Source organism: Columba livia, chromosome 5 (genome assembly GCF_036013475.1).
Source record: "Columba livia isolate bColLiv1 breed racing homer chromosome 5, bColLiv1.pat.W.v2, whole genome shotgun sequence".
NCBI classification, from domain to species: Eukaryota; Metazoa; Chordata; class Aves; order Columbiformes; family Columbidae; genus Columba; species Columba livia.
The window spans coordinates 58005684-58029120 of NC_088606.1; the positions used below are offsets into that span (position 1 = coordinate 58005684).

At 38.8% G+C, this 23437-nt stretch overlaps 2 protein-coding genes across 8 annotated transcripts in view; one reads left to right on the forward strand and one right to left on the reverse strand.

The window, feature by feature from the left end:
* The window catches only part of AMPD3 (adenosine monophosphate deaminase 3), a 32762-nt gene extending 25051 nt beyond the window's left edge, over window positions 1–7711 (forward strand). For all 3 annotated transcript variants that reach the window (XM_065066192.1, XM_065066194.1, XM_065066193.1), the window contains exons 12-15: window positions 174–294; window positions 1762–1935; window positions 3049–3159; window positions 4068–7711. In XM_065066192.1, coding sequence (XP_064922264.1) covers window positions 174–294; window positions 1762–1935; window positions 3049–3159; window positions 4068–4244 — 583 coding nt within the window. In that variant the 3' untranslated portion in view covers window positions 4245–7711. The remainder of the gene's footprint in view (window positions 1–173; window positions 295–1761; window positions 1936–3048; window positions 3160–4067) is intronic.
* Window positions 7712–10703: 2992 nt separating this feature from the next.
* On the reverse strand, window positions 10704–23437 carry RNF141 (ring finger protein 141). 5 transcript variants are annotated; one of them, XM_065066224.1, is made up of 6 exons: window positions 23297–23437; window positions 21197–21396; window positions 19599–19707; window positions 18447–18628; window positions 15207–15314; window positions 10704–13513 (listed from the first exon to the last, which is right to left on the reverse strand). In XM_065066224.1, the coding sequence occupies exons 2-6, from the start codon at window positions 21379–21381 to the stop codon at window positions 13363–13365; spliced, it is 735 nt and encodes a 244-aa protein (XP_064922296.1). In that variant the 5' UTR covers window positions 21382–21396; window positions 23297–23437; the 3' UTR covers window positions 10704–13362. The 5 variants fall into 5 exon arrangements, with proteins under 5 accessions (XP_064922296.1, XP_064922295.1, XP_064922298.1 ...); XM_065066223.1 differs by having other exon boundaries at window positions 21197–21399; window positions 23297–23434; XM_065066226.1 differs by lacking the exon at window positions 23297–23437 and adding an exon at window positions 22806–23028 and having other exon boundaries at window positions 21197–21399.

A 23437-nucleotide genomic window follows, 5' to 3' on the forward strand; every position in this document is an offset into this window, starting at 1 on the left:
GGTGAAAGGGGCTTGGGTAGAGGGATCTGCCCCTTTTGACAGCAGCTCACAGGTAGGCCTGATCAGATGCCACGTCAAACCATAAGAGAATGTGTAACTTTATTTTTAATTGCCATATTAATGATACTTAACAGATGCATCTTTTTAGTGGAATCTGCTTTTAATCTCCTCAGGGAAAGAGGCATGTGTACTTTTCTGTTTCGACCTCACTGTGGAGAAGCTGGGTCTATCACACACCTTGTATCAGCCTTTCTGACAGCAGACAACATTTCTCATGGACTGCTCTTGAAGAAGGTATTGCGTGGTTACTCACCTAAACTAATCCCTGTCTGCTTAGACATCAGTCTGGTTCAAACAGAAGTTACCAAATTGACTTTACCTGGGCAGGCCAAAATTAATTTTCTTAGCAAGGCACGAGTAACTCTTGGATCAGAAATTAATAAGCTCAGCTGAACTTCCTGTTTCTTCTACAAGCTACAAAAATACAGCTTTTCCTAAGTGAATGTTTTAAAGCTATGTCTTTATAAGGAAGATCAACTGTTCAGATATGTCAAAGACTTGGTAGCACCCATTTTTGGTTACTCCAAGCAGATCTAAAATTACATGGAAAAAACTGCGTAGACTTGTTACTACTCCCTGGTTTAGGTCCCAGAAGAGTTTAAGGAAAGCTCTAGTCTCTTCTGTACAGGGACAAAGCTCATTTTCCATGACTGGCATCCCTGTACTTCAAAGCTAATTCAGAAGTTAATTCAGAAGTTAATTCAGGTTTTGATTATTTTTATCTAGAGTAACTGGGATCACTTGATCAAGAAATACAACATAGCTGTATAACATAGCGCTATTTTACATACAACTTGATTGTTATGACAGGACAAACGTTATGACTCCTGGTGTATCAGTTAATAAAAGCCACCACACAACTCATCCCCAGGCCACCGTTTTGTAATTAAAATAATTGGTCAGTGGGTGGCGGACTTGCACTGAGTTTATTGGCATTTTTTGGAAAGCGTTCTCTTGTAGGTTGGATTTTCTGGTTCGTGTTGGAAAATTCTCTCTGTATTTTACAACATATCCAAGAACAAAGACGAATTTTGCCTAAAATCACATCTGATGTTATGCTCAGAACCACTAATTCCTGAAATTAGGCCCAGACGGAGTTGTACTAAGGTTGTATGTGACCAAAGCATTCTCCACTCTCTCCCATTTAGCCTGGTGCAATAACCTGGCATAGCAGATAATAACAACGGCGCTTGTTAGGTTCACATTTGGTCAAGCCTAAAATTGTCATACAGATGAGATGACCACGGGTTATTTATATTATGTGCAACAGCAAGACACAACTTCTAATAAATTAAAACTTCCGCTCCTAAAATGTACCTATTGGATTGCAGTTTTGAAAAGAACAAATTGCTTAGCAGTTCTTATACATATGCTATCAGTGACCTCCAGGTTTTGGGGAAAAGTATGCAGTTAGGATCAAGTGCAGTGCCCTTAACAGTCATATATACTTACTAATCTACAGTAATATTAGTAATCATATTTTTTAAAAGATGATGAGATATGTTGAAGAATGTGAATTATTTTTATAAAGATCAGTTGGATTTAAAATTCAGACTTCTAAATATTTTCTAAAGAAGTCAGAGTTTAGTGTTTTGGTCTTAGTCCTCCCTCTGTAATGCTGTTTCCATTCCATCCAAGAGAAATCTTTTTTGCTCATTGTCCCACGGTACTATTAAATGCTGACTGTGTTTTGTTTTGCAGAGTCCTGTCCTCCAGTATCTTTATTATCTTGCGCAAATACCCATTGCTATGTCTCCGCTTAGTAACAACAGCCTGTTCCTGGAGTACTCAAAAAACCCCCTGCGGGAATTTCTCCATAAGGGACTTCATGTGTCTCTCTCCACAGACGATCCTATGCAGTTCCATTATACAAAGGTAAGAATTGCACAAAGCACTTCTTTGAATCTGGCAGCAGTAACACACGGGCCCAGAATGACCTGAAAGCTATTTTATATCATTGCCTAGGATATAAAGTTTCATGTCTTTCAGTCACTTCATTCATTATTACTCCTCATTCTCAGTCTACTACTCACTGTTAGGTTTCAGAGGGAAATGTCTGATTTCCTAATTATGTTTCTTTTGTACTCTTGCCTCTCCAGTGTTGGCTGTTGAAGTATAGAATGAAGGATGAGGCTGGAGGGAGGTTTGAGCCTTCATAAACAATCCTCTAGAGTGCCAGGAAAGTCCAGTTTCCTTACTAATAAATCTGGGGAAGTACATTACAAAACCACCATGCGGAATCTCTGAAGATGACGTATGAGCTGTTTGCTCAGTGAACCGAAAGTGATTCTTGCCCTTGGGTGGCCCGGCAAGACAGAAATGCCTGGTCGCTGGGTTTGATGCCCCACTTTTGTGGTTGGCGCTGACTTGAGTCACGCTGTGCCTCAGGGTGGCCTGTGCATTGCTCAGCTGTCCGTGCTCTGCGGACAAGCCAAGCTCTGGTGTGCTCCACCCAGGCTTGTTCTGGCCCGCAATGTGCCTCTGCTAGAAAACACAGAGCTGCTGTGGGGGATTTCTGCATGGAGCTAACGCAGCACCAGCCCAGTTACACACAGTGTGGAAGATACTCAGCTGTGACAGCCCCCTAGAGTCAGACCCAACCTCCTTGTGTTGGACAGTCAGAAAGGAGAAATTGCCCTGCTGTCTACCTACATACTCATTAAAGATTTACGACTAGATCCTCCAAGGTGTTCACATACCCTGGGATCTCATTTGAAATTGCCTAATAAATGCCTCTAAGGATCTGGACTGCAGGCTGCAATTTCTTAGGCTAAGATAACTGGATACCCAGTGCCTGTAAATTATTTAACAGTCGCCCTTGGGAAATTTCAAATGAACAATTCTGTTAGTAATTGTGATGTTAAAGTGTTAAACCTCTAATTTTTCACAGCTGTCTAAAAAGCATGTATAAATTCCTTAATTAGTAATGAGTACATATCCCTATTTACATCTTATTTACATATAATGTTAAACATTTTGGTGCTACAGGAAGCTCTCATGGAAGAATATGCTATTGCAGCCCAGGTGTGGAAACTAAGTACCTGTGACTTGTGTGAAATAGCAAGAAACAGCGTATTACAGAGTGGATTGTCAGATAAGGTAATTATGCCTGAGAAAATCTCCTTTGGGAATATTAGGGCAAGTAGGAACTGAGAAGTCAATAGCCTTTAAATTGAATAGTAGTTGCTTTATGTGATGGATTTGTGCACATCCCTATCCTGTTTTCCAGAAATATTCACAAACTATCTGCTATACAGTCTTATATTAAAAAAATACTGATGTTAAGTTTTTTCTCATTAGCTTTGTTTTGGAATTCCCAAAACATGTAGAGAGCCAGATGCCTGTTTGCACTCAGTTCTGTCTCCAGTCCCAAACCTTTAATTATCCCTTTGCCAGTAATTTTATATACATCTTGCATTGGGTAAAAACAAACTGCCTGTCCTAAGACATGGTTTTGCTTACAAGGGAGTACTACAGAAAATATTCAGGTTTAGACAGGCAGTCAGATAAGATTAAATTACCGTTTGGCTTTAAAATTCTATACATCCATGGCTTTCTCTAGAACTTATTTTAGAGCATCCTTTTTTCTATGCCACTTCCAAACATTCCTCTCAAGGAGGGGCTTTACAAGTATAGTCTGTTGTTTCTTCCAACATTCTCTAGTGACAACTACTAATTTTTGTCTTATGCAACGTTTAACTAACAGGAGAAACCTAAGCCTCTTTGTGACCTCTCACATGAAAGATGTAGTAGTGAAGACCGAACACTAGCACAAAGGGTTATAGCCAGCCAGACTGAGTGTGCTGCTGAGTAATTCATTATATATATAAACTTTGGCCTTAAAATCTCCAAAATTGGTTAAGACTCTGAGGTAAAGTTCACTGGCGAGCTGGTTGAAGCTGCTCTTTTGACTTGCACTGGAGTCATTCAACTGACAAATACTCAGTTATACAATAAACCAGATCAATTGAACTGACTTCTTCCTTTTTGTTTAATCCCATTCACAGGAAAAACAGAAATTCTTAGGGGTGAATTACTGTAAAGAAGGGCCTGAGGGAAATGACATTCGAAAGACAAATGTTGCACAGATCCGGATGGCCTTCAGGTACGAGACACTCTGCAATGAACTTAGTTTCCTGTCTGATGCTATGAGAACAGAAGAGATTTCTACTCTGTCAAAGTAGTTACAAACTCAAAGAAACCAGAACATTTCACTCCTATCAGGATGTTAATTAACATTGACTCATCTGTCTTTGATGCTACCAAGACATAACTGAACAGTACAGAGAAAAATAGAGTATCTGTGGAAGGTAAACAGCGTTTGCTGTTAGCGTTTACTGCATTATTCTCATTGCAAAAATTTCAGTTTCTACAAATGTTAGGCTCTAAATATTAAATGCACACTCAGAATCCTGTAGTATTTGTTTCATACTGTGTTACCTGTACACTATATTGGAATTTGGAAGACAACAGAGAATATTCATAGCGCACCTGTGACATGCACCTCCAGACTCTGCAGATGCTGACAGTGTCCACACATCTGTTTTTGCCCTGCTGGTCTCAGTAGCAATCACAGCATTTAGCACTTGTAAGTTTAACTCCTTATTCGTTAGCAGTTTGTATGGGGTGCGTAATTCTGAGACTTCCCTTTCATTCCGGAGGGTGTTCTGCCAGTTTTTATCTTAATGTTTCAGCAGTTACACTGGAAAACAAGAAAACCCAAAATCCGGTAGTCTTGTTTAATGACTAATTACTTCCTGTTGTCATGTAGGATGTCTGTGACGAACAGCAGATTAATGCTTTTTATTCTAGTAAGTAGAAAACATGGTGTCAAAATCATCACTATTGTACATTGTAATAATGAGTCTAATTATATCATGAAAACTTTGCCTTGAAAGTTGAGAACACTTTTTTATTGCTTTGTAAGGGAGATAAGTGGATATGCCAGTTCAAATTAGTTGGAAATTTATGCAGATAATTTTGGTTGCATGTAAAAAGAAATTTTTTACTTGAACAAAGGAAGTGTTCTTATGAATCAGCGGTAGAAACTCCAGACCTGGGTTCTGGTCCTACTTCTGACATATTTTTACACATTTGTGTTTGTTTGTATTTTAGTCAATTAGAATCGAATGAGCAGTCAAACTGGGTGTTTATGCGGAAGCCAGCCCACTTGAGATATGTCATTTCATGTTATGTTAAACTCTTTATTTATGATGGAGCGGCTAGTAAAATACAGCTACTGGAATATTCATCACTGTCAATCCTTTTTTCTGTTTGGTCACCCTTCTTAGGACAGTACTACTCATTCAGAAAGGATTAAAGGTAATGATGTGATAGTATCTATGTATTGCTAAAGTAATACAGAGGGAGGTTAGGCATCTTAGTAATTCAGAATTAATGCATAAAAAGGAAATAATGAATACTAGCCCATCAAGCCTCACTAGACCTAGAACCCTGTATGTTTTACTACATCAGACACCTCGTGCCACTCTGTTTCTTAGGCCAGGTCCTCTTCCTGCAGCTTGGGCACCTACATCCTTCCTTTCAAGAGCATATCAGGTCTTGCTTTCCCTTGTAAATGCAGCCAGAAGTAGCAGTGGTGACAACACCCATATCAAACTACTCACGAATGGCATAAATGTATATCTGCATTGAAGACATACGTTCTTTCCTCAGGCTGGGGCAGTTCAAAGCAATACCTACAATGACTTTTTTTAAACATGTACCTGCTATCCTGAATGGTGATTGCAGGGAAATGGCACCAAAGTAGGGGAGGAAGGAATTCCCTATTGCTTCCTATAGTTGTGCAGCCCTATAAGAACCCCATAAGGGAGATTAAACCTAAAGACCTTTAGGAAGCAGCTGGAAGGAAGGCTGCTCTGAGGGAAACCAAGGCCCAGGAGCAGAGTTCTGGCCCTCCAGTCACTATGACAGCTAGCCAGTGTCACGCACAGGGAACTGAAGTCATTGCATACATTCTTCATCCAACATATGGTTGCAGATAGGCGATGGGAGACCTGACTTAAGCTCTTCAGCGACCTGGCCTAAGGTCTGCACTGTTTAACTAGTACTTGTATTCCTTGTGCAGCTCAAAATTGTGTGAAACTGTGTTATGCAGCTCAACTGTATGATAATAACATTGTCTGAAGTTCTTAGTCAATAACGCTACCTGGCCTCACTGTTAGAAATGTTAGCAGCTCATACAATGCATCATCAGGATTGGCGGGTGTGATTTTCTTAGGATGAAGTTTGAAAACAGTGGTTCAAGCATTTTAGTTGCATAAAATGCAGATGTCTTGTTTTCATTAGTACAACTTACAACGTTGATAACAATTTATTAGTATTATTTACCTGAGAAAAGCACCTGTGTCCAAGTTAAATAAGGAACATGCTTGGTTTGAAGAATTGGAAGTATTTTCTTGTGATAAACATCGGTTTACTTGGGTTGTGTCACCTGAAGATTGCTATTAGTGCTGCTTTTGTTGTCACTTCCATTTCTTATTTAGTTTTCTTAATGCTGTACCAAATTTATGTATGTTTAATATCTTTTCAGCTTTTCTTACCTCAAACACATCAGGTTCTAATATGTCTGTAGCTCGTATTAAAGCAAAAAAACTAAACTGGATTGGAATATTCAGTTAACGGACAGTAACTGGGATTTTGACAAAAATAACAATAACACACACGTTCTGCTTTCTGTGCTTCCCTGTGTGATGCTTTTACAAATAAATTGAGCTAATAGTGTTATATTTAGGGAAACAAACCAACATCCTCTCAAGCTTCCACGACTACATCTCTTTCGGTCATCTTTTAATTAGGCAAGAGTTATTGATTCTCAAGTTCAGTTCTTAAACTTCAGCTTCTTTTCTTTTTTAAAGTCGCACTTTTGTTCTAAGGTATGGCTGCTCAAAACACCCTTGCAGTCTTAGGATATGTAGGTCATGAAGGGCAGATGCAGTGTTGAAGTGTTACTGACATCTCAATAACTCAAATGCAAGACTGGGCAGTGGCTGACTTTCCACACCGCCCCACCCTGATCAAGCCTGGTTACACCCCACCTTATGTTTTACTCAAACAGAAACGGACAAGGGGAACATCCTCATAGGTGGTAATCGTGGCGGGTGTTGCTTCAGAATGGGAGAATATCCTGTTTTCACAAAATTTCATTGATGTTAAGGTTCAAATATTATTCAAGACTTCCTTAAATCTGCTGGCTCAGAGCATTTTATACTTTCACCTAAAAATTATTAATTATGGTTGTTTGATATTTACAACATATCTGAACAATTTCTAGTGATGCTCTTCCCTTCTGTTACTTGAGCAAACTTAAGGCATTTGTTGTGCCACTGGATAGTACAATTTTTCTTCTCACCCCTGAGCTACCTGTCTTCTCATATAATTGTTCTTTACCTGTGGCTAAACTGTTCTGTTCTGTTTGCCTAGTTAAAATCTACTACAAGTCTGAAAAAGGTGGTGGTGGGCAGGGATGTCTGTAAAAACTGCTTTTCCTTTCTGTGCCTGGGTTAAATGATGTTTATCTTTTGCCTCTTGTGGAAGCATTAAACGTTACACCAATAAATAAATTATAAAAAAATATGGTTAGGGTTTTTTGTATGTGTATACCTCTCAATAAAACTGTAGCTGCTCAAAATCTCTGCATTTATGTATAACTGAAACCCTCCACAACTAAACTGTCAGCAGTGCAGAAGACCAAACCAAAACTAAGGCTTATCACAGCATGAAAACAGAAAAAAAACCAAACACACACACACAACAAACAAAAATACCCAAAACAAAACAGTGGAGGTAGAGAAGATAATAAGCAATATTTAGGAGGAGCTAAAAGTTTAGCTGACTTGAAGCAATTCTGTGTTCATGAAAACCAACTGTTCTGGTATGTGCCAACAGAAGCCCTGCACTAGGTCCTGCAGTGCAACTGTACTGCAGAGCTGCCACCTGGCTCTTGGTCTCTGAGCACTAGGGTAGGGGATGTGCCCCCTTCCCTCCTGGAGCTTCAGCTTGGTATTAAACAGAGTCAAACACATGAATTTTGGAGCAGGAAAGCAGCTCTGACACCCACAGTTGAAACAATTTAAGCAGCACACACCACAGCTTTATCTGAAAAAAATAACATGATTAAGAAGTCAACAGGTGACAAATCGAAATAAATAGTTAATATCAACATAGATATTCTGCTACAGCAAGATGACTTTTGAAGAAAAAAATTATTCAGTAGGAAATGTAATAAAGATTTTTAAATGAGGATGAAAATGCATCCCTTTCTGTATGCAAACCCTTTATTTCTGTACACAAGCAGCACTCATGAAGTACAAGAGTACAGATTCATCTGTAACTGAAGAATGCATATTTCTCCCCCATATCTCTCAAAGCACTAAGTATCAGTGTTAAGCAGCACCGAGAATAGTGTACGTAATGGTGAGACACTAACATGGCTGATTCATTAACGATGAACCATGACTAACACCTACCATCTCACAGGAATATTTTTGGAAGGTCTATTAAAGTGGGTTGGAACCACATAAGCATGGAAGCGTAGCCTGTTGTATCAAAACCCTACCTTGTTCCACATACAATCAAATTCCAGAAGGGTGGGTTTCTAACTAGAGCTTAAAATAGCATTTTGAACCAAAGAGGAATGCTCATTTAATTACCTGTTGGATAGTATTCTTCATTCAGACTGGGCAAAGTTCCATCCAAGTTCACAAGACCATTATTTTTTTTGTATTTCAGGCCTACAAAACCCATGCCCAGTGCTTAATATTTTAACCTCGATTGTTAGGTTAGTGAGGTAAGCAATAGGTGAGCAATCATCTCCTAATTAACATCTTGACAGCTCAGATACAGAAGCAGAACGTGTTGTCAGGTCCCTCAGGCCATAACATTCATTGGAACATGTCTTGTTCACAGCAAAACACGTTACCTGCTGATCCTACACCGTGGTTACTGGAGAAGAGCACTGTCCCATTCGGGTTAATTTCAGCTACACATAATAACAGGAAAAGAATGATCAATCTTTAGAGCTTGTTGCTGCATGATAAATTCTAGGGCTTAGAATCAAACGTCGGAAGAAATGACAATTAAAAAAATTTCATTTTGAAATTACTAATTTTTAGGACACACATGTAAGAAAGCAGAATTCCATTCACCCACTTAAAACCAGGTGAGAATAAAACCTTATGGTAAGTTATCCTTAAGGACGGTTTAACAGAAAAACAAAGAAAATAACTCATTACTGTAATATTCATCGCAACATAATTATTTCCATTACAGAGCACGTGTATTTAGTGGATACAAAATTAAAGAATTAATTATATATATGCAGTGTCAAGCATTAAGGCCCGAGAGGTTAGCATACAGCTGCCATTCGTATCGAGCATCTTTAAGGCTCCCTGAGGCAGCCGCTGTTGCAGGATTCAGCAGGACGCAAAGCACAAAGAACCATGGCTGACATGTTCCGTCTAAAAAGAATGCTTTTGGCACATACAGTTACACAGGGGTGGAATTTAACAGCCTATAGCATTGAGATCTCACCAGTTGCCTAATGTTTCCAGAACTGGAGAGTATGGATTAGAAAACCATTATATACAGAATTTTCTTTGAAGGAAAGACACATAAATTAAATATGGTATTCCCCACTAGAAGAGAAACATGCACGTTACATTAATATGGTGCCGAAACTTGCAACCTAGTAACTATAAACATTTGTTAATTCCTCAAAAACACCTACCTCCTGCTGTGTCTGTCAACTGGTAAGTTTTCCAATTCTAATTTCCTGATCTGTTCATGAATTCCTCTCCCATTTTTCACTTGGCTTCAAAAGATCCAAACACATAAACCAAGTAGCTAGACAGAAGAAACAGTTACATTAATTACAGAATTCAATTCTTATTAAAGAAACAGGAAAAATCTGAGAATACTACTCCAAACCTTAGCATTCTTAAGCTTTGAAATACTATCAGGAACACAATGGAATAGCTTGGGGAAAAAGTAAATCCCACCTCTCCAAAAAGAAAAAAATCTTCCCCTGAGAAACCTATTCCTCAATACTGTCCTTTTAAGTAGAGTTGTTTGTTTATTCCCATCATTGCAGAATCACAGAATCATTTTGGTTAGAAAGACCTTTAAGATCCTAGAGTCCAACTGTTAACCTAGCACTGTCCATTTGTTTTGGCAAAAGAAAAACAGAAGAATCAGGGTCTTTTTTGTAGAGCTGCATTTAAGCTACTTAGTTATTATCACACTTCCAAGTTTAAGAGCCATCTGGGTTCAAACTGGAACACAAGAGGTTCCACTTAAATCTGAGAAGAAACTTCTTCTCAGTGAGGGTGACAGACACTGGAACAGGCTGCCCAGGGGGTTGTGGAGTCTCCTTCTCTGCAGACATTCAAAACCCACCTGGACACCTTCCTGTGTAACCTCATCTGGGTGTTCCTGCTCCAGCAGGGGGATTGGACTGGATGATCTTTTGAGGTCCCTTCCAATCCCTGACATTCTGTGACTCCCAACAGCACACTTTTAACCACACCACCTGTACAATGGAATTTGATTTCATTAAGCTTCAGTTTTCAGACTGTTGTGGTATTAAAGCCAAGAGATTCCTCATGTTTAAAAGAACTTGGACATTTCTTCCAAAGTAACTTTATTGCACAGTTCATACACAAGGTTTAATATACTGGAATGCCCTTAGCTATTAATACAATCTATAATGCCTAAATTACAATTTCACATTAAACCTGTAAGAAATCTTCACTTACCACAAGAAAGTTTAGTTTTTCTAATGCCCCCACCACCAGCCATTTGCAGGAATTCACATTTTCAGGGCCTAGCTTCTGGAACCCATCGCCACGTCCCTGCCAATGTGATTCCTTTGCCACAGTTGTTTGCTAAATGCAGCACTTCAGACCAGCTAATACCAACCAGTACCAAATTACTAGTTTTTCAGTATTAATATACCTATTATCCCGTAAAACATACAGTACATGTATTTTACAAGGCACACATTACAGTACCTACATCACAGCAGTGTGAATTACAGCAACTTAATTTAAAAAAGCTGTACAGAATACAAAGTTTACTTTTTCACTATTTAAATAATTTTTCATTAGTTTATACTGTAATTGCAAGTGTCATTGTGCTGCAATTAACAACCCTTTTGCATCTTTACAAAATTACATTTTAAGGTCATGTAAGTTCTCAGCAGACACTCAACTTATAAAATCTCAGTCCAGAAGTATAATTCTTGAAATACTTGAAAAATAAAGTTAGCTCGAAGCTTTAATTTAGATGCTCTTTCTGTTCCAGTGATATAAAAAATTTAAAAAATTCAAAGGTTATTTTAAAGTTCTGAACATGGAATAGTGCAAGCTCGAAAAGCAAGAAGAAACCAAACTGGTGTGTGACTAGGAATATCTGCAAATGTTTTAGTGGAAAATCCCTGACCATTAACAATTTTCAGCCCAAATAATAACTGCCTTTATACAACCAAACAAACCACGTATTTTCTGAAGAGTATCTCGTTGATATCAAAGGATTAACAAAGGGAAAAAATTAGTTCTAAGCTATATATGTTCATAAAAAGATTTTTCAATAGTTAAATACAGATTTACACACTAAGCCATACTGGCTTTTAGATGATACACACAAGAAGAGTTCATTGCTTATCTGTCTTAATGCCTATGATAAAATTGACAACTGTGCCATAAGCCAAGCTCAAATAGGTGGCACATGCTATGCACGTTCCTTAAGTATTAGTGAGAAATTCCCAAGATCTGGTCCCTAAAATAATTAAATTATTTTGTAGCAAATGAAGAAAAATAACCCAAATGTGCATATCTATCTACATAGGCACGTGCCTTTTAGTTCAGAACCTGTCTGTGAGAAAAGGCCTTAGCCTTATGGCATCAACGAATTTTAACAAGTATGCTAATTAAAAATACAGTCTTACAGTAAGCAAGATTTATGCTGATATTCCCTGAAATATTACACTTGAATATTTCTCACTCAGTAGCCTCAAGCTAAAAGAGTAGTATTTGTTAATATATATGAAAAAAAATTAACTCTCTAAAATAGCAGTTGATTTCCATAACACTATTTATGCAAAAGAGGCTTAAGATGGGTTTCCTGAATACTAACATTTTATTTTAGACTAAACTCAGCTCTTTAAAGATTTTACTCTGCTAGACACAGAAATACAGTCGCATTCCAGTTATGATATCCCTTTTCCCAAGTTTTCACATGCGCATCTCACTGCAAGCAACATTATTAAAGTAGAAGTTTCTTTCTGCTACATAAAAGCATATTGCACTTTTAAAAATAAAGCACAGCACCCTTACTTAGATTATAATCTCATAACTCTTAGTGTGCCTTATAACTCTGATTTCATCACTTCGAAAACTCAAGAGAAGCAGATAAAACCACAGCATCTGACTAAGCTACACCTTAACTCTAATGCAAATAAAATTGTTCTCTTCAGATATGTCTAATGTTTAAAAGCAATTTTGGCTGTTCTTGATCAAAAAAACTATAAAGAAATTGATTTACTTCTTTTAGGATTGTATATGAAACTGTTTAAGGTTTCCAAGCTAATAAGACTATGCTAGGTATCATGTTTAAAAAAATATTCTAAGAGATAATATTGTTAGAAGAATAAGAGGAAGTGCATGAGTACATTTACAGAGCTGCCTACACTCTCCAAAACAGATTTAAAATAATTAATACTAAAACTCAGATCAGCTTGAAATCAGTATCTGTAAACACTAAAAGCAGCAATAACTGGCTACTGAAGAACAGGCAGTGGGACATCTTCAAGTTTCAGCAGTAAAATTTCGAATTAATAATCACTAGTGTTAACTCATCTTTATTCACATTTGTCACAAAAGTAAAAGGGAATGCATTTAAGGGTAAGAACTCTGAGGTCAAGCCATCTGACATGGTTCATCTTGTGTAGCAGTACACTGATGTTCAAACAGCAGTTAGCAGTTGTAGTTGTGCTGTTAGAAATTGCTTCATCTAGTAGTCGAACTGTTAATAAATATCAAAAGTTGTTGCTAAAATAAACCTTGTTAATGATCAAAGAGTTTACTGAAAGTACAGATTAATAACTAAGACTGCACGCACATACACTGTCTTATATACCCTGTGTTTTAAAAGAGCAGTGTAGGTTTGCAGCAGCCAGGAAGAGAAGAGACAGACTGTGGAAGAACGGCAATGAGAGGTAAAACCAGACGTTGGTGAAAACGAGTGCTTCTGGTGCTTCTGCTATGATCAGCTTGTTGGCCAGGGTCAGGGTCTGTGAGGCTGGCCCGCCTCATCTACCATGTTAAGTATGTAAGTAGCGATATCATCTTCTGTAGGCGCGTCTGAGACCACCCAAGAATCACTTGCCCCAGTGACTTGCCGACGGCAGACAGGACAGCTTCTGTGACGATCACTCCTGTTAGGAAGCCAGAGAAATGAGTGGTTTTCACTGATGGTCACTTCCTGGCCAAAAACAGCCAAAAGAACCCCCAAACAAAAGAAAATCAACCCAGTGAGAACTTCAAGAATGATCAGGTTAACTGGATTAGACCACTTTTGTATTTTTTTTGTTTGTTTAAAAACTTTGTAAGGAAGATTGGCCAGCAATTCTGATTGTATCTCCATTCTTTGAGTGACAATTTGGAGTCACGTTCCTCATACTCAAGTTTGCTCAGGTTAAACAGAATGCATCTAGCTACCTGTCCAGAAAGTTTAGATAGAAATCCATGGTCTTAATTAATTCTTTCTATCTTCAGATACTCAGCTGAGGTGCTTCAGAAACCAGTTCCCCTAAGCTTCCTATATAAAAAGGAATCCTTTTCCTGAGTCATTCAACCCGCTGGAGTTTAGAATTGATCCCTCAGGGTACCATCCACCTCCATTAACTAACTCAGGGATCCCAAACAATTCTGCTTCTGAGCTGGGAGCCTCTGTTCTATGTCTAGATTAACAAGAGACGAACCTTAAAAACTGAATACAAAAAAAAAGAATGGTGTAACTAGAACTTAGTCAAGAGTGCAGCTGACTCGTTGGCCAAAGCAGAATATAATTCACTCTCCACCACAGTTGCTGAACTAAGCCCTGTATTGCAGATAGATGTTAAAATATGTCCCAGAAAAGAGATGACTAGTTATACTCTGACATCCAGTGTTTTTTACTATGTTTTTAACTTGTGGGAGCGTGGTGTTATATGTTTAACTTCCTTGATACGCCTTTGAAAAAGCCACAAAACAAATTCTTATGCACAAATTATGTGGCTTAAATGTAAAATTATTTGCATTAACTAGCCAAAAAGCCTTTAAATGAGAACATCTGTTATCACCTAAAGCCAGACTGCCAGAACACCTGCCTAATCCTTGAAGGTCCTTCTGCAAGGTCAGAGAAGAGCGACGCTCCTCCGCAAGGGAATTGTTCTCAGTTTTCCAACAACTGGTGTATCAGACAGATGCGAAGCTGAATAGCTGTTCAGTTTACTATGAAGCTGGACACATATTGTAAGATATGTGTTATACATAAATTGAAAGGCATTGCTATTGAGAAGAAGTCTTTTCCTGGAAAAGTCTGGTATATTCAAATTAGCAAACTGTATGCTATTTAAGTGAAAGCATAATGTATGGAAAAAAATTCCTCTGGTATTTCTTTCCCACATAAGTGAAAACACAGTCCAAACTGCTTTGATATTTGCATAATCTTGCAAACTATTGATTTTTTCTTTACAAGGAAGCTGTTAATGAGATTTTTATGAAACATCACATGCCAGCATCAGCATATACCCTGTCTTCAGAAGTTTTTCAGCAACAATACAATAATTTAATTTTACGAGAATAAAAAGAGATTAAAAAAAGATTAAAAAAGAAATGCTGAAAAGAACCTTCACATCTCTTTTTCCAAAATGAAATTAATAAGATGTTTACAAATTCTGGAATCCTTCTTTCCTTATGCTGCAGTCTAACTTTACTCAAGCTTCATATGTATCATATGTACATTAGCTTGCAAATATCTTCAGACATTAAATTATACAGGACTAAGGAATCTGTCAGACCAAACTGAAACATGTCAGATTACCAGTACATACTATAAAGTAATGAATATCCTTTAATAAGTATTACCATTTATCAATGCATTTCTGGCAGAAACTGTGAGCACACGGCAAAATTAAATCAGCACGCCCATCCATGCAGATGCAACATTCCTCTTCATCTGTCAACTGCTTAACCCTGCAGAAGAGAAGACAGTATTTTCTCCCAGATAACTAATAAGTTTTACATTGATGCCCTACTAACTATATTAGTTACTATATTTTTCATAACAATTAGCAATGGACACAAGGAAACACCTGTGCTTATCTGCAAGGAACGTGTAATTTTGTGAATGGACGAGTCACATCATTCCAGCCTATGTCAGCAGACATAGCCTCAAGCTACCAACACCAGTAAATGAATTAAACTGAGTCAGAATATGCATTTACTTTTTGTGTCATGTGGTGCATTTGGTGGTGCAAAGGATTATGCAAATCCTTTTTCGTATCAACAAGGAAGTGTGAGGAGTTCAAACTGTTACATATCACACGACTGGGCAGAAGAACAGAAACACTGTTTACATTAAAGGCAGGAGAAGGATCTGCCTTCCTTTCACAGAGTGTCAGGATGTACTATTTCATAACGAACTTTGCCAATGTCTGTGTACTGGCTTATATCCTCAATAAAAACATGAATGTCGAGTGGATCGCTACTAGAATGCATGTTCACTATTTTCAAATGCCATCAAAATGCCAAGAACTGAACTGCACATTAGATTGAAAAGGTTGGTTTCAGCTTGCAGTACACTCATGATTGTTCCTTCAAATGAGGAGTCTCTCCCAAGTTGACTGTTACCACAGCTGTTCTTGTTGGGCGGAAAAAAGTTTTAAAATTAGATCCCTCCCTGGGACAGTCATTTTCATGTTATCTGTTTTTGTTATAGTTGTTGGGTTTTTCCCCCCCGATAACAGAGAAGTGTATCTGAAGTTTCTAACAGAAGCTGCAGAGCACCCTCAGCTCTCACTGACCCCACTAGACATGTAAAGTTCCTTAATTTTATAGTCATATAGTCATGGTTCACTTCCAAGGCAGACAGATAAGTGTTCTGAAAATTTCAGGTTTTCCAAAAATCCTGATTTGAGAATCCCTTCTGTGACTTGGGGCACAAAAGGCAGCACTTTAGAAAAAACAGCATTTCAGGAGAGACAGTCCCCCCCTTAATGACTATTGACCAGACCGCTTTTCGTTAGGTACCTTGGGAGCTTGTCAAATAACAGAGTAATTTTTAACTGTACAGATTAGTCAGCTAATGGACAGCAATTAATATCCTTTTGTTTTACTATTCAGTAGGTCCCTAGGGTTTCCTTTCCAAATTGCTTTTTGAGAAATTACTTTAGAATGAAGTAAAAAATCTGTAGAAAAACAGATTCACACACATTGTTTGTGTGTGACTCACACACATTGAGGACAACGGTTTCCAAAAAAAACACCCTATCTTTTGATTAGCTCCCTATGTTTTCCGGACTCACTCCCTTCCATTTCCCTCCCCCAAGCAACTTTGAGTACTAACCTTGGATAACACTTCAATTTTAGAAATTTGCTGGTGTATATAAAAGCAATTGTACTTAAAAAGGTACCCTATTTATGAAGTTTCTGGAACCTAAGACTGAGCCATAGGACTAAGTTTCTGAAGAAATGGTAAAATGACAAGGGTGACAAACTGAGGAAATGCTTTTTGTCTCTTCACTATCAGAAAGCATAAAGCACTTACGGATAATTTGGAATGTTCTGAATAGGAAGTAGGTGTTCTAGAGAAATGGGGTATTATTCCAGGAGTTAAGAATAATTAAACAGGTAGTATTTGCTATTTTTGGACAGTGATGTCTAGCTCCTGCAGAGCTGAAAAATGTCTAAAGCTGAGAATAATTTAGGCAAATGGGAGGATATCATGGAAAAACAAACGGAAGATTTCCTCAGTGTAAAATACTTGAAGGTGCTTCAGCCTCTATTTTTCTCAATGACTTAAAAAACTTGGATAAGATACAAGCGGAAAATACCAGCTCACTAGATTCCAGCGTATTATCAGCATATTAGAAAAGTATAATCCTGTTATTGTTATTTGTCACTAAAACTACCTCAAGTGGTAAAGAAACCTTGAAACCTTGTATCTACTGTTTAACTTTAGCAATACATGAAGCTGTTTTGCATAACCATCTGGGGTTCTTTGTTTGGTCGGTTTGTTTGAAATAAAAGGCCATTTCCAGACATACGTGTATTCTAATATAACCACGCATCTTTGAGTGAGAGCAGGAAAATATGCTTTTCCAAACATGCTCATTATTTCCTACCCATTTCGAACATTTAGGTAACTCAGAACAGCCAATAAATTTAACATTATTTGTTCCCAAACCAAAAGAAATGGGAAATTAAACGAAAAGCAACACACTTTGCAATCCACTGGGCTCTGTCTTCAGAATTACAACAGAGCCGACCCCTTTCTCATTCAAACAGCCAAGTGTGACATTCTAACGAGTTAAATAGCTTAGCAACCTGTTTTGTTAAAATACCTGGCTACCAGCTTCTTCAGTGGTTGATATAGAGAACTGTACCATATACTACTTTTTCTTGTAAAACCTACCTCTGTCTCACTTAAAACTGAGTCAGAATTCTGAACTAACTCAGAAAGCTCAAAGTAAGGAATTCTTGGTAGCACCATTTCCACACAGGGAAAGGGTGACAAGCTTCTTGCTATTACGTTCCGTTTGAACTGAAGTTATTGCAGGTGTTGACCTCAGTCTGTTGCTTTTCCTCTAGTTAACAAAGCAGGATGTCAACATGTGTGAGACAGTTCACATTTTTCCAGTCTTACAAGGTAAATTACTACTGTAACTGATGAGTTTCTAGTGGCAGCAGATGGGAACTTTCACACGCCAAAATGTAAAAGAGGAAGAGAAAGTTTAAGTGGAACAATAACAAAATCTGTTTAAACAAACACTGTCAAAATCCCTAGATTTGTAGCTGTAGCTGATTCCATTTCCTCCTGTTTCCTTATTCAGGAGATGCAACTTATACCATGTTTATAGCAAAACTGATGATTAAAACAACTGTTCTGAAAGCTAAGGCATGATAGCACCAGCAGAATTTCACCCAAGTACACAACAGGTTTTTTGATAAAAGAGAAGGTGTGCTATTCATGTTTGTCATGATATAAAGTCCGCATCTGCCAAGAGCATGCAGTTCTGATCACCCGTGTTTGTAGTTCAGGTTTTACGCACAATTTCCAAAATATCCATTGTAACTGTGGTCAGAAGCTAAAATATATCAAAATACCTTCCCATCCACAAGCTGGCCTGACAAGATGACACAGACATTAAACTCTCAGCAGCTTCTTCAGAAGCACCACTCTGTGCAAGAACTCCTGATGCTTGATTGGTGATGTCTTTATACAGTTGAACGAACTGATACAAGTTCAAGATTCTGGAAGCTTCCACAATGCCACTTGTTTTATTTATCTGAAGATATAAGAATTGCTTACAATTACATATCAGATTTTTACTTGACATTGCTCAAAATTATTTTAATGCACTGCAATTCTCATGGCACTGGCCACCTTTCCAAGTGTCTAACACTATGTTAGCAAACTGCAGTCTGCTTCAGTAAGAGCTGAGACCTGCAAACACAACTGTTTCATTGTGAAGAATACCACAGTCAGGACTGTATTTTTAACACAATTATCATCACTACTCAAATGTGTAAACCACTGGGCTAAATTTAGAACAAAACCCAGAATAACCAGTCACTTCATATTTGAACTTAAAATAGCTTATAATGATGGTTGCCTTAATGAAAACTAAGAGCGGACAGAAAATTGCAAACTGTTACTTTCAAACAAAGTTTGAGAGTTGGCTTAGTTGAAACTGCATGTTAAGATTGCCCAGTGGATTCAGGACCATTTAAGGATGGTACCTGATAGGACACAGAGAGGAAAAATCTCATTAGAAAGAGCAAACTTAGGAACTTTTGTCATGGTCTCCAAACTAAGTTAAACATTTACCTTTTACATTGGTTTTCTAAGGAATCGGAATATATAGAGTTACACTAGCTCAGCTAATAATGCTTAGAATTGCTGACTATCTTCTAAAACTACCAAACTATATAGTTCCCAGGTGGGTGGCTGTACTATTTGATTACCATAACCTGACCACACAAATCATGTGAACTGATAATTAACATGCTGTAAGCATTCCACTGAAAGGTATAATTCCTTTAAATCTAGTTATGAAAATGTTTTTGTTAATCTGCTTTTTGCAGAAACTTAGAATTTAGACTTAATTTATCTCAAATAGTATCCTTGAGTGTAGCACCTTTATAAAAATATAGACTCAAAATATATGAAGGTGTTGGATTTTATCAGTAAAAGTGACAGTCCTCAAAAATCTGTACACAAAAATCCCACTAAATTAAAATATTAAACAATCTTACTTTAGTACATATTATCCGAACGATCACCTTCCAGAACGCAGAAGAATCAGAACCAGGCTGCACTTCAAATAACAGATGTTTGTCTTGTCCAGAAGCCAAATTTGCAGTACTGAAATAAAGAAACATCAGTTTTACAAAATGAAGCCAAATTTGCAGTACTGAAATAAAGAAACATCAGTTTTACAAAATGTGCTAGACACGCGAAGATCAGCAACCTCAGTCACTGGTATTTATTGTTCACCTATGTGCTCTTTATCCTTAAAGAGATTTTACCAATACTGCCCAGAGACATGAAATTAAAGACTAATGACCTTCTTAGCATGTCATGAAATATAAAATACACAGTCCATTTTACTTAAAATTGCACAGTAAATTTCAGAAAATGATGTGCAAGTTTTTTGATGCAGCATCAGCAAGTAAGTGTGCTTTATAGAAAATTTATATATACTTTCATTGGTTATTACAGTAATCATACAACTTTGTGGTCCAATCTAAAAAGGTTATATCCTTGTCATGCACGGAAAAAAACCATGCAAGTACCAACACATGCAGACGAGGTGTATTTTTGTTAGTATATACTAATAACGAAGCAGTCAGGTGAAAGCTTCAGGTGACCCTGAGATTTTTTATTTTTCGTATTTTTTTTAATGGAACACAGACACCAAGGTCTATTCCATAAGAATCTGAACAAGACATGTTGCTTTCAGGGTGAACACTGTAAAGAAACAAAAAATGCTTGAATAACAGTAATATTTTGGAGTTAATTATCCTGAGATCCACTTAGATTCTCAGGCAAAACATAAAGTTCTTCAAAATCTATTTATCTGTCTACCCAAGAAGACAGCTATCTGTTCTTGAAGGTCATTCATCCAACTATGACACTGTACAAGAAAATTTCTAAACTGAATACAAATTCACAGCATAGTTAAACATCGAGCACTTCCAAAAGCCACACTCTACAAAGACTCTTTTCAGCCTGTATGTTTCCACTTCACATCATTTTATACCATAAATATTGAGTGAAAATTACAATTCTGCTTTTTTTGTTCATTTCTTTTTACATTACATGTATCAGTCAAACAAAAGGCAGGTTACTAAAAATCCTACGTATGCAGCCTTTTATTTGGGATTTTCTTGGCCACTGGTTTCAAATAGTATGAACACAGAGGTGGGAAAGATGCTCACAAACAGTTGTGTCTCAGGTATTACCTTCCTGCTGTAGCTGAACTTTATAGGGCTCATGTTGCTGCTTCCAGCAGAGAAAGTGGCATTCCATCTTTAGGTGGTTGGTGGGGTGGGGAAGAGTAAGGGAGACAGGTAACACTAACAAAAATACACTGCTAAACATCTACGTCTTGTGAACTTCCAAGAGAGAAGCAACACTTGCTGGGAGAAGACTACTGGAGAAAAGTGAATTTACAAAAGGAGAAATAGCTTTGGGTTTGAAGTGTAATTATAACCATTACAGAAATTCGAAGAACTGAAGGAAACATTTCTAAATGAGACGGCCAGTTCTGGCTTAGCCAGCGCTGGGCAATATATTGCATACAAGGTCTCTGTAAAACATGAAAAAAAGAAGGAAATAAAGTAAGGCTTACATATCATTAAGTTCAGCTACTCTTCCCAGAAACTCTTCATATGTTAGGAAACCACTTTCTTGAACCAAAGAGGCATGCTTTGCTACTTTTTCGGGCAACTTGTTGATTACGGTTTGTGTGTGGTTTGAAATTTGTTGACCCATGGTGAAGTTCTTCACCTCAGTTCCATAGAAAGAAGTTCTCATTCACTCGTGTAGTCTCTGCTAAAAATATTTGAGAGTTACACTGGTGTGTTTTAAGAATGGCTACTCCTTTATTTTCTTTTAGTGTAAGAATTTAGGCACCCACTAACCAGTCTAATTATTCTACAATAACACAACTTCAACAGTCAAATCATAAACAAAACAGAATGCTTAGAAGAGACTGGAATATGGCATTAACAGCTTATGAAAAATGTATAGCTTTGCTTATAGCAATACCTGTACTGAATAGATAATATTTCACACAGATTCTTCAGCAGCTCCAACACACACACATAAATACATCCAATGGAACAGAAAAAAAAAATCTCACGATGATGATGGCAATTTATGACAATCTTTGTTTTTCCTAAATATTTGTGCACGTGAAAGTCAAAATATCTACAAATAAGCATATGTCTATACACAGACATTACATTAGGAATTAGTTTTCTTACATCAGACTGACATTGGCAGATCACAAGAACTCTCACAGCATTATTTAACTGGTAAGCCATGGAATCCATGTCGGTATAAACCAATTTAGAAATCTCCCTATTTGCAGCAAACACTCAGCTTCAGGATGTATTACTGAACTGACTTGCTCAAAACTCTCTATCTTCAACTTATCTCTCCTTTTCTATACACTCATACCTTTTCCCCCAAAGTCTGCATAAGGACCTACCCTATGACTTATGATTCTGAATCTTTATCCATTTCCTCCCCTTGATCCCTCTCATTTGACATTCCCCCAACATTTCTTTTTGCTTTGTCTTGAAAGAGCAAGAGCATACAAACTAATGTTGCCTGTACAGAGTTTGTTGCTTGTAATGCAAACCAGTAGTTTCATATCCTTTTAAGACTTCTACAGACAGAGGTCTGCAATTGCAAATTAATTGCAGAATATCAACCTTAAATATGGAATAAACTGATACTAGGTGTATTACAAACACCTTCTGAGACATCACAGAGAAACAGAACTCCATTCTGACTGAAGGTATAACTGCATTTGGGCATAAACCCACCCAGGAACATGGTGTGCAGCTGCCATGGTGTAACAAAAACACGGCATGCATAAAGTGAGGTCATATCAGAGCATCCTACCCAGCCAGTATTTAACCCAGGAAAATAAACTTCCAATTTAGCATTTGAATTCTGACCAGATTCTGTTCCCAGACACATGTGCTCCCAATCGAGTCACTTTTCTCCTTCCACATTATCCCACAATCATCTCGTCTGCTGCTACCTAGGCCTCACACTTGGCGAGCACACACCTACAAGATGCATTGAAGAACAACTTCCCAACAGCACCCACCACCTTTGCCCCTCAAATACAGCCCATCCCGTATCTGCCAGTTGTGTGCTCCTCCACTTCTGAGGAAGCCGAGCGCCCCGTGGGAGCCTGCTGAACTAGTAACGAAAGACTGTACCACAGAACTTCGGACCAACCCCCCCTACAAAGATGTCTGGAGAAGCATTTCCTTTTGTATATTCTCCGAGCTCACACACAGCCCGCACGCAGGTAGACCGGCTGCCCCACGGGCCTCCTCCCGCTCGGACACGGATCCCCTCAGGGTTAGGCCCTCTGACCGTCACCCGGACCCAACGGCCGCGCTCGAGACAGGCCGCGCGCACGAGCCCGGCTGCGTCACAGCTCCGTCGCGCGGCAGGGAGGGCGCGCCCGCTGCCCCCGGCCCCGGCGGGTTCCCCGCGGGTCCCCCCGCTCCACCCGTCCCGCCCCACGGACGCGGCAGCGAGGCCCGGCTCAGGGAGCCCACGGGGCCGTGCTCGGGGCGTCCGCACCCAACAGCCTCCCCCGGCCTGGGCCTGGGTCATGCGCCCTCCGCAGGGCGCCGTGACTGCGGGCCGCGCGCCAACCCCCGAGGGGCCGCGGACGGCGCGGCCCCGCCAGCAGCCTCACCCCAGCGCCCCGGCATCCTGCTCGCCGCCGCCCCGCGGGCACCCGAGCGGAGCCGCTCCCCCCCGCGCCTCGGCAGTCGGCGAGCGGCGCAGGCGCAGGAGCGACGGCTCCCGGTGCGGGCCGGTGACGCCAGCGCGGGGC

Bases quoted from the DNA above. Each gene is read 5' to 3' on its own strand.
- RNF141 (XM_065066224.1), bottom strand. From the start codon at position 21,381: ATGAGAACTTCTTTCTATGGAACTGAGGTGAAGAACTTCACCATGGGT. The intron at 15,315-18,446 runs GTATTTTGATAT...TCTCTTCTGCAG, and splicing joins GCCAGCTTGTGGATGGGAAG to GGTTAAGCAGTTGACAGATG. The intron at 13,514-15,206 runs GTAATACTTATT...GCTTCCTAACAG, and splicing joins CAGAAATGCATTGATAAATG to GAGTGATCGTCACAGAAGCT.